At 27.7% G+C, this 12,092-nt stretch overlaps 1 protein-coding gene across 1 annotated transcript in view; it reads left to right on the plus strand.

The window, feature by feature from the left end:
* Positions 1–12,092, plus strand: part of LOC107170406 (gamma-butyrobetaine dioxygenase-like) — a 64,669-nt gene that overhangs the window by 26,890 nt on the left and 25,687 nt on the right. The window contains exon 3 of the mRNA XM_089215031.1: positions 5,896–6,030. Within this exon, the coding sequence (XP_089071157.1) occupies positions 5,896–6,030 (135 nt within the window). The remainder of the gene's footprint in view (positions 1–5,895; positions 6,031–12,092) is intronic.

Consider the following 12,092-nt stretch of genomic DNA (forward strand, 5'->3'; position numbering starts at 1 on the left):
AAGCTATATATACTTAAATAAGGCTGGTATTGTGTTACGGAGTCGAAACTTGGAAATTATCAAATTCAGATAGCAACAAATTAAAATTTTTTATTGAAAACTGGTAAGCAAAACATATGGTGATGTGTTTGAAGAAAGGAGTTGGATGATAAGAAATAACAACGAAATGGAACATAGTATCTTAGAAAAATAAAATATTATGAGATTTATTAAGGCGGGAAGAATAAGATGATTATGTTATGTACAAAAAATGGACGACGGAAGAATGCCCAAACGAGTAATGCATTGATACGGTCCGTCGATTCTCGACGTTCCGCGATCTTGAATAATTATACGCACAGTTGTTTTGTGTACATTTTGTTTGTTTATTATGCGATATGGATTATATACAATAATAAATGTGAGGGAAGTTGGTTCCGGTTGGCTTAAAGTAGCAGTCCGCGACGGGCGATATCGGGCCTGCAGAGGCGCGATTGAATGTACAAATACTGGGACTTACAATTTACTACTATTAACAATTATATAATAAGAAAGGGGATGAGTTAGAATCACTCTCCCACGGTCTCTTATAAGTCGTGTTTGATTTGATACTATCTCACAGTGATACCTGAGCAGGCACACCGAGGGTGGGTTATCAGATTGGTGGTTCTGAAAAGAATCGTTTCTTATTGGTAGCGATGGTATACCGACCGTAAGCGTAGTAACAACGCTAGTAGTTCGTCAACCCAGAGACTGCCTTGTATATCGACTGTTCTCGCCACTGCGTCGATGCCTCGATGGTTTCGTCCGTGGTGTAATTAAGAACACACACGTTGTGCTTGTCGGTTGCTGCTTCGTATAACGAGTGTTTTCGTCGCTACGCTAATGGCCTCGTCCATGGCATAAGGTTAAGATGTCGTGATCGTCGATTACCGCCTCATACAACGAGTGTCTTCACCGCTGCATCGATGGTTTCATCCGTGGTGATGGGCAGGAATGTTGTGCTCGTCGGTTGCCGCCTCGTGTAATGAGTGTCTTCGCCGCTGTATCGATGACTTCGTCCGCGGTGTAGGCTGGAACGCTGCGCTGATGAACTCTTGATGTGTCTTGATTCCTTCTGTAGTTCGGTGTGTGTAGGTTTGAACTGATTGAAGGATTATTGAAGACTGTTTTGATTATGTTGAATCGTCCGGTATATAAGTCGTCTGCCGTACCGATTAGTAATGCTCAGTAGTACTAGTAGTATACCCATGGTTTAAATATCAAAATATGTGATCATAATTTATTTTATACTACTTAATATATTTAATATTGTGTTTATGTTTATTAAATTTTGAACATCACTAGCTACACCAGGTATTAAACGATGAATTAAACAACAATTTTGAATCATATTGAGTTGGTATTTTTAACGATCAACAAAGTTCAGGGGCATAGAAAAGAGATTAGAAAGGCGACTCCTGTAGTACGTTTTGATATGACCATTACAGTAAAATCTCCACGTGGTTTTACCAACTAAAACCTTAACTAACGATAGAAGAAAGAAATCGATATAAATGTGTTTTATTTTATATTATTTTTTATTAACCATTCACCTTTTTCAAGTTTTTCTATTAAAAAAAAAATCTTTTTAGGGTAAAATTATATTTATTTAAATATTTCAAATAACATATAAAAAAATGATGTTTTTTCACAATATTAAAAAATATAATGAAAAATTATGTTTTTTCACAATAATAAAAAATATTATTTACAAAATTAACTATACATAAATCACATTTTGTCTCAATAATACATTTTTCTTTTTTTCATATTTATCGTGGTATACCATAGCATTATTTTTATCTGATCAGATATTTCATATATTTCACCTTTAGTCAGTATTCTATTTATATGAGTTATATAAGAATAAATTAGAAGATTAGTAGCAGTCTTCAAAAATATATTAAATAAATCATGTTCTGGACAAATAAAATAATTAGATGGTTTTAAATATGAAACTAAATAGGTATAAGACGCCTTAGAGTTACACTTGTATACAAATTTATCAAAATTGAGATTAAACATTTCTATGAAAAAATTAAAAATATCCATTGCCACATAATTTGGATAACTCAAGTTGCAGTTGCCATATTGACGAGTTTCTATCATTATATGTTCTTTTAATAATTGGTCAGATGTTATAGTTTTCATGCAACAGTTACAACTTCTTGTGAGCTTTTTAATTTTTTTGATGACTCAACCAATAACACAAGCTCTGCTATTTGAATTCAGTATGATAAATATAAATGAGACCACTTGAACATAAACGAAAAGATTTTAAAATAACAACAAAAATATTTTAAAACAATGTTTTAAGAAATTGTTTGATGTGAAGAATCAATAAAGATTATTTCTATAAAACATAAATAAATAATATCATATTAATTATATACTAAATCTATCCAGAGGCGTTCTGCTTACATATTAATAGCATATAGTTTAAAATTCTTTAAGTTAACAAATAACAGTTTAAAACTAGGGCTCTTATAACTCATCAAAATGTTTATCACACATAACATAAGATTAAAAAATTTGTTGAAGAGTTTTGTTCAATAGATTATTGTTTCCAGTTCTTGCAAACCATATTTCACTAGTTTCCTTATTTTTCGGGAAGCGATGTCTAAGAATACTTTTATAGTCGTGCGTAGTATCACATCCAATGACCATACACCGATTTGAAAACATATTTGAAATCAGTTGAAGTGGACAGCACGAAGGACCAAAAATCGAAACTCGGAACTGAAGACACGGTTGCACGAACTAGTTTCTGGGCGCGATATCGAAACTATCTAGATTCGCCGTATAAAGTTAGACCGCCCGGTTCACGGGTATCAGCTAGTTATATTATGATATTGTAGTATAGATATTATTGTAAACTGTAAAGTGTGTCGCCAATTAAATAGTATTTTATTTTATTTATTACAAAAAATAAAAATGTATCTCTAATATATATTCACAAAATATATATACTAAAAATATAAATTTTAAGGTTTTATCGATATTCCTGATTCCATGACTAAAATAAAAAATTACCTACAAATATAAAAAAAAACTGTATTCATAACATAACATACATAAAGATAACGTTAAGTTTTAATATTTTGGCATAGATAAAGTTTTAGATTATAGAATGAAAGCATAATAATTTTTTTGGTAGACCAAGTACTTGAAATTCATACTTACATTGAAACAATATGTATTCCAACTATTGATTGGCAAATGGTAATAAATGTTAATTACTATCATCTTAAAAAATCTTTAAATCTAATGTTTCTTATGAGCACTGAAAGTTTGAAAACAGTTATATAAATTTTTGAAACTGAGCACACATTCAATGTATAACATTCATTACCTCTTAGAGTAATTATGTCAGCAGCTACTTCATCGGTCTCGAAGTCAGCGATAAATATATATATATATATATTTCTTTGAGAAGTTTGGCTTCTTTATTATTGTCTATCAACATTCAACAGTTGTACAAATCTCTGTCGTCGTATCTGGAGGTTTGGATAGTTCTTTTGTCTAAACTGGTTTTTAAGAGGTGTTACTAATTTGAAGGACTAAGTTTAAGTGATTAGGTTTATTTCTTATTTCCCATTTTCAAAAGTTTCAGGTAAACCTTGATTAGAGTAGTTATTGACTGGATGTTTGTTAGGTATTGGAATTATCATAATTTACTGTAGGAATATGGTCTAGACCGCCTCAATGCATATCCAGTAACGTTGTGCCGTTGTAATCAGTTTGAACTCAATGTTGAGCCCCTGTAGGTGAAATTAGAAACTATATAATATAATTTATGAATATTCAATTATTTTTGTAGGAATTGATTACTTGGTTACTCATTATTAAATACTCAGTATATAAATGAGTTGTAGATGGTTGTATGATACAGTATACCTCATTAAGATCATAAGCAAAAACAACATGATAACCTACATCAACTTGGTTGTTCAAAAATATTACTTATGCTTTCAATATGAGTAATAATATTTATAGAATATTGTCCATATAAATATTTATTATTTTTATAAATTACTTAAATTTTTCATTTTTGACAATAATGTATTTAATTAATTAAAAAACAATCTCCATTTAATAAATTTAAATTAAGTTCATTTTCTTTAGTTTGATAATGAAATAATATACAGTTTCGCTATAAAACATGTAGCTTTTATACTGTGGTTGTTTTTTTATCTATCATGAAAAACTTTTGTGTTTCCTTAATGTATTATTAAAACTATTATGAATTATGATAGTTGTAATTTTTAATTAAAAGAGAAAAATAGAGGTTAATGCTCTTATAAATGGTTATATATAGAATTTATTATTATTATTAAAATTTTAAAATTACTTTAAGAAAATAGTTCATTATTACTCGCACACGAATATATGTAATATAATAAACAATAACTAAAAATAACCAACATTTATTTATTTGCATTAAATTTAACTTAATTTAAACTAACTAACAAGAAATTGATCAAATAACTACAACAGAAAATCGATCTCATCGGACTATGCTTGAGGACTGGAAAATACCTGACAATACTTCCAAAGTTACTTTCAGTAAAAAAAATTTAAATACGCTCTTAAACTAAATATAATATTCAAGAAGAAGTAATTAAAGCAAATTGAAACAGAAGAGACCCCACCCAAAAAAATGTTAAATGAAACAAACCTTAAACAAGTCGGAAAGAATTGATGACTAAAATAACATACCGGACCAGCCGCCAGATGAATAAACCGAAACCGATCTCCAAAGAGAGCACGACCAAAATCAACAAAGTAACAAGAGATAGATAACGAATTCAGAGCCAATGAAAATTCGTCAATGTATTACCAGAAGCCCACACCCGACACTTATTGAAACATCAAAATTTCCCTTTTCAGAGCAACCTTTAGTTATTCCCCTCAAGCATGCTTGCGTTGGCTACGCGCACTGGATGGAAGAAGTGTAAAAAAATGCAACAGCGGGCCAGACGTGATCAAACATACTAAACCCAACACTGTAAATTGAAAATACATTTCTCTTTATGTTGTGCTTAATACAAATAAAAAATAAAATATTGTGAAATAATCGATAACTGGATCTTCAGCTAAGGTCTCGACTGGCCTGTTTCCAGTTGACCCAATACCTAAATTAAAATGTGCATAGAAATGGCTCTCATGCAATTGAGCGGGATCTTTATCAGTGATACTTTTTTAAAGCATACCCTATTATTTAATATTTTTATTTGCATGCAACGTTGCCAAATAAAAGCTGTTACAAACTACCGAATTAATGTATACTAGTTTGTGGCATAATAAAGTTTAATCAAATAAATACTTTAATCGTTGTTAATTTCTACATATCTTATGGAGTGAGACGCCATCAAAAAATCCAAATCAAATAAATATTTTATACCTAATGAAGTAATGAAAGTATGAGCCTCAAAAAAAAAAAATTTTAAAAAATTATAATAATAATAAGTACCGTATAGTATGTAAAAAATAAAGCACCAGAAAATATGCAAACTATTTACTATAATATTTGCTTAAGTCAATTCAACATTCTTGTAAATTATTTAAGTAAATTTTTTTTAGTTACTCTCTGAATTAATGTATTTAAAAATTCAAATAGTTGGAAAATTACTAAAATTTGATACAAAAATTATCAAAGTCGTTCGCCTTTGAGGAGACAAAATCATATTTTCCGTTTTTTTAATGCATACAATATAATCCTCGTAAGAGTATATATTTTGTACAGGTATATACATCATTTACTTACTCACAACTACAGTATCGGTGAACAAATATATGTTCTCTCCTTCAAACTATATATTATTGCCTGTGTTGATCCGTAGGTAATGCAATTTTTATTTTTATTTGTTACAGTGACGAAACTTTACTGAAGTGGTTGGAAACTTTGACAGTTTATGGCATCTCAATGATAAAAAGTTGTGGGTTGGAACAAGACCGGGTAAAAGAACTTGCCGGGCGTGTTGCATTTTTGAAGAAGACACAATACGGGTAATGTAAATATAAATTATAATAATAAATCAATACCAAACGTTTGGAAAGCGCTTCGTCGTTGTTCTAGGATGTTACAGGGATTACCAATTTATATTTTATAAGCGAAATAAGTACCTATAGTCTACCACCACGTTTATAAAAGTCTGTAGAATTTATTTTTTCCGTGTATAATAAATGAAACCCACAAGTATCTTAAAGTTTAAAATGTTTAAATTTTTATTAGGCTACTAATCGTCACGGCGTCGTAAACGTTGAATTATTGCTGTTAGTATTTTTTTTTTCAAAATGCAACATTTACCACTGTATGATAATGATTTCTTCGTGTGTGGTATTGCAGTGATCATATTCATATACGTCATTTTGTTATAATGGTATTCCTACCATTTTACTACTTTTACTACTTATAGCTATACAATTACAATAAATAGCCCAGTGAAGTAGCAAACCCGATATTAATAGTAACACTTTATCTGGATTTTAATCATTTACATTTTGTTTTTTATTATAGTTTAAAGTAACATTTTTAGTTTGAATTTTAAAAAAGTTATATGAATACCTACATCTTTTATCCTTTTTATCGTAGCTTCAAAAATCCATTACATGTTAAAAAGTTACAATATAAAATATAATAGATCAATAATTACAAATTACGAAAAATGTAGACATGATTAATACGTAACATCTGTATATCACTTAAAGTTATTTAAAAGTTGGTTATATATTCCAGTAATAAATTTAATATTTAAATATGATACATTTTCTTAACTCAGATTTTGTTCACGTTAATAATTTATACATTTTGATAACTGTGTTTAAGTGTAAATGGTTTACTGAGTTCTTGGTCGTTGAAATATTCACACACAATCAGATCTTTATTAATATAAGTATAAACGGTATGTCATACATTTCGATTCTGGGAGGAACGATAAAAACTAGTGATTTTATAATTAGTACGTTTATATTGATGTCGTTAAAACGGTTTGAAATCCACGGTTACCTACTCACTTTCTTCTTGGGTGGAGGGTAGAGGTAAATAAAATTATTTACCGGTAAAAATATATACAATTTTCAATATATTAAATGTCTGATAAATATGTAAGGAAATATTATCATAGAATGACAGGAAAACGTCGAAAACACGATTTTTCCAATTCGAATTTTATTTTTTTTTCCTTTATAATTCTGAAATTCAATGATTTTAACATTTTGAAGTGTACGCCAAAATAAATAAGTGATTTAATACAATATTTATGGTAATAACATTTTATAATTATTATTTTGAGCTTTTTACATGCTTAATCACATAAATTATTTCTACGTTTGATCCTCGTGTATATTATTATGTATATGGAAGTTACGCTCAAAATCGTTTTGTTTATTAAAAGTTAATACACAATATCTATTACACTATTGTATGCAGTGATCCACTCAATGACGAGCCGACGAGGTGCACTTGGCACAAGCCAAGTTATACAGCATAGCGAACTATACGGTTTTTTTTCCAAACCAATTTTCCTGAATTGGGTACCTGAGTGTTTTCAAAATTAATATAAAATACCTATTACTCTTATGAACATAGTACTATTATTCACTTCGGTGTTTAACTGTTGTACCCATTACTCTCTTTATTACCTAAGCTCTGCAAGCCCATCTTGTATTTTTCGATGCCATTAGAATTTGTAGTTCTTTTGAAATTTTTAAGTGTTCAAGACCGTTCAAGGACGTAACCGACTCCAATACTCCATGTTTAATTTTTAGATATATTTATAAAAATGGCTGAAATAAACCATTTATTTAACATTAAAATATGACTTTTTTTTTATCATATTTTTATTTCATGACAAACTTATAGTCAGATGCTCTCTTGTACAATTTGTGTTGTGGAATAAAAAATTATTATCAAAATCGGTGACAACTATAACTATGCAGTAACTAAGTGAAATTGCAAAATAAAAAGTTTGGTTCGAAAATATGAATAATCTGTAAAATAGAAAGTAATATTTTAGTACCTACTTGCTTTAGATAAAACTGAATAGAAACTCGGGTAAATTAAATAGTGTAATGGTTAATAGTACAGACATTTGAATAAATCATTTTAAATTATATTTTTCAACTTTTTAGGTATATAAAAAAGAAATGTGTTTATAATAATAATAATAATAATAATAATGTTTTAAGTTAATATTCTAATGGAACTTAATCAGTTTACTATACTATATTTTTCTCCGGCAAAAATAATTATCAACATAAATTTCAAAGCAAATTTATTATAACGGGTAATTCTTAAAAAAAAAATAGTGATTTAAATACCTATTCTACACATTTTTAGATATGTATTGCAGGTATTTTATAACTTTAAAAAAAAAAACCCGTAATGGAATTTTTCTAATTTATTTTTTCTCAAAGATGACAAAAATATTCCCACGAGAACAAATTTCTGTTTGGGAATTTTTTCTTTCTTACGTTCAGTGAAAGTAAATTTGTTTTATTAAAAACAAAAAAAAATATGTAGAGTGGTTCCCAATGTATGTAAAAACTCTAGGAAAAAACTAAGGATACAAATAACTTTTAGCTGCCTTGGAGTTTCAAGCACCTGAACTAATATTCTTTTGTCCAGTAATAATTACATGGCCAATTACAAATGATCAGAACGATATGATAACAGAACACAGAAGACGATTTAATCAGACACAAAAATCAGTAGTTTTTAATCTAAACTCCTTGTTGAGATAAAACAAGACATATGACTATTTACATAACATAAATGTATGTGTATCATAGTATATTAGTATATAATGTACCACAATCATTATTGTTTACCTGTAGAGCGGTTAAATATTTACCGATACGCTACCAAATAAGATGGCAAGTACGTGAGGCATCCGAAAAAAACTTTAACATTGCAAAACTTTCACGTTTTTTATGTAGGTAATATTCAACACATTATATTTACTGATTGTAGAGATTTTAGTTGACTATGGTATTCAAAAATCAATTGAACAATTATATTTTAAATTTTTATTTCAGAAGAATATGATTAGAAGATAGTATAGTTATTGGGGCTGAAAATCTTACTTTAGGTAGTTTATACAATATAGGTACTTATACTATTTACATATTACGGTCGTTAAATACAAAAGAAGTTAATGATATTATAATTCATATCAACAATCATAATAGAATTGATTTTAAATCCCAAAAAATATGCTAACATAATAACATAGTAAAACTATATTATGAATTTAGTATCACTGTAGTAGTATTAAAATATTATTATAAAACATTAGAAATCATAACTTGGTCGCAATATACATCATTCGTGAAAAATACCACTGAATAAAATATAATTAGGGTAGCATCATTGGATCAATTGTATAATATAATTAAATGAATCATTATCAAACTTCAAAGTAATATTCGAAATTCCACGATAAATTGTTTAGAATGCCTCAGTTTTGTATTTAAAAGGGATCAGGACTATCAGCACATAATAATGGATGTTTTTATAGTCTCAGAAAATTAGATAATAATATATGTCTGTGAAGTTGGCCCTTACACTTTTTCAAAACATGTTTTTCAAAGTGCCATTATTTTGCATAATGCATATTAGCAAGAATTTGAAAGTCCAATCCCGAAATTTGCAAGTCAAAAATAAAGAAGTTATAAGGGGTGGAATCAAGTAAGGGCCAAATTCACGCAGCCCTTACTTGTTGTCAGTAAATTTCGAAACTAGTGTCAAAACACTCGTTATAATTTGCAAGAATTTGCAAGTCCACTCCCGCAATTAGATTTTATTCTAATACGTTATTAACTATCTAAAATAGCTTATTATGATAGTAATCTTAATTTTTTAATGCTGTTCGATTATTTGGTAAATGAAATAACATTTTTTTAATTAAAATGATGTTTTTATACAAATGTGATTTTTAATTTTTTTACATAAATTGGATTTTATAAAAGGTAGTTCTAACGTAGTATCACGGAAAATTTGTATTAAATTACATTTACATTTTTTTTTTTTTTTATTAAAATTGAAAAATAGATTTAAGGATATTTTAATGCTGTATGATTTTTTATTGAAATATAATTTTTAAAATGTTTTGTGTAAAAAAATCTGTTTTTCATCAAACAATCTAAATATAAAATATTTGTAAAAATCCATTCAATCAAAAGAATAAAATAAAAATGTATATTTGATAAAAAAAAATATATATATAATTATCTAAAAATTAAAAATATAATAATGAAAAAATCTAAATGGATAATAAAAGGTATGTTGAAATAAAAATTAAAAATATATATTGATTTTACAAATCAAATCAAATTATAAAAAAATTATCTAACATTAATGAGAATTTAAATTGATAAATCGAAGACTTATTTAAAAAAAAAAAATGAAAATTGAATATAAATCTGATTTTGATAAAACTAGTGTTTTTTTTATTCGTTTTAGGAAATTAGATTTTTATTCATATTACAATATTTTATTTTAGATATTTTTATTAAAATTATAATTTTGATTTTAGATTTTTTTGATATTTTCATAAATTTAGATTTTTTATCCAGCATGTTTCTTAATTATCAATATATTTTTTTTAATGTATGATTTTTACATATTATATTTTATTTAGATTTTTTATCGTTTTATTTTGTATTCAACTTGTTTGTTCTTCTCAATAAAGACTTTTTAATTTTTGATTTTTTATCATTCAAGATTAATTCAACATGTTATTTTCTTATAACTAGATTTTGTAATATTATATTTTTATATTCAAGATGTATATGAAGATAAAAGCATTTTTTTTATTTTGTAAAAGGGCTGGGGTAAAAACTTTGAAAATTCGTAGGGGTGGGAATTTTGACTTGCAAATTGCGGGAGTGGACTTGCAAATTCTTGCAAATTATAACGAGTGTTTTGACACTAGTTTCGAAATTTTCTGACAACAAGTAAGGGCTGCGTGAAGTTGGCCCTTACTTGATTCCACCCCTTATAACTTCTTTGTTTTTGACTAGCAAATTTCGGGATTGGACTTAAAAATTTATGCTAATTACTTGCAAAATAATAGCACTTTGAAAAACATATTTTGAAAAAGTGTAAGGGCCAACTTCACAGACATTGATAATATAAAAATACGAATATTGTATGACCCATTGACCCATGATGTTAATTTGTTAAAATGTTTAATCTTTATTATATTTATTATAACAGTTATTAACATTGCGAAAATGTTTGAATTAAGACAGGTTAATAATGAATTTAATATTATACCATGTATTGTTTTTATATACACAAAACATTACTTTAAAATTAACGATAATAATATCACTTCATATAAATTTATTTGTCATATTGAAAATTTTAGATCCATGAAGTTGGCCACATAATGAGAAAATTTTAGCCCTAAATTTTGTCAAAAATTTGTAAGTCATTTGTAAGTTTCAGTAAGCATAAATTCGAAATTTGTAATTACATCCGTTATCAATTATCTACAAAAACTTAAATCACTGCTAACTTCCGCGAAACTTGACCGTTTTGCCATATCAAAGTTTTTGAAAGTGCCAAACTGTTCTGCGCAATTTGTAAGTATTTGTAAGCACAAATTTAAAATTTGTAAGTAATTCCCCACCTAATTATCCTTTAAAAGAAGTTGGCCGTGCTTTATCAAACTTTTTCAACTTTGACCGTGCCAAAATATCCTGCGCAATTTGTAAGTATTTGTAAGCACGAATTTTAAATTTGTAACTAATTCCCCACCTAATTATCCTTAAAAAGAAGTTGGCCGTGCTTTATCGAGCTTTTTAAACTTATACTGTTCCAAACGGATACCCATCGAGTTAATTATATAATTTATTGTTGATACTTAATTTTATGTCGATATTCACCAATTGTCACGTTAGTTTTCTTTTGACGTTGACACCAGAACATCCGTAGGTAGTTAAAAAGTTTTTAAGTTAAATTTAAGCATTTGGGTTCTATTTATCATCATTTATGCGCATTATAAACTACCTTTTATTTTCCAGAAACACGATGGAAAATCGCCTTTCTTTAATATTCTACA

This window comes from Diuraphis noxia, unplaced genomic scaffold (genome assembly GCF_037042655.1).
Source record: "Diuraphis noxia isolate RWA-SAM2 unplaced genomic scaffold, SU_Dnox_SAM2 contig0001, whole genome shotgun sequence".
Classification (NCBI taxonomy): domain Eukaryota; kingdom Metazoa; phylum Arthropoda; class Insecta; order Hemiptera; family Aphididae; genus Diuraphis; species Diuraphis noxia.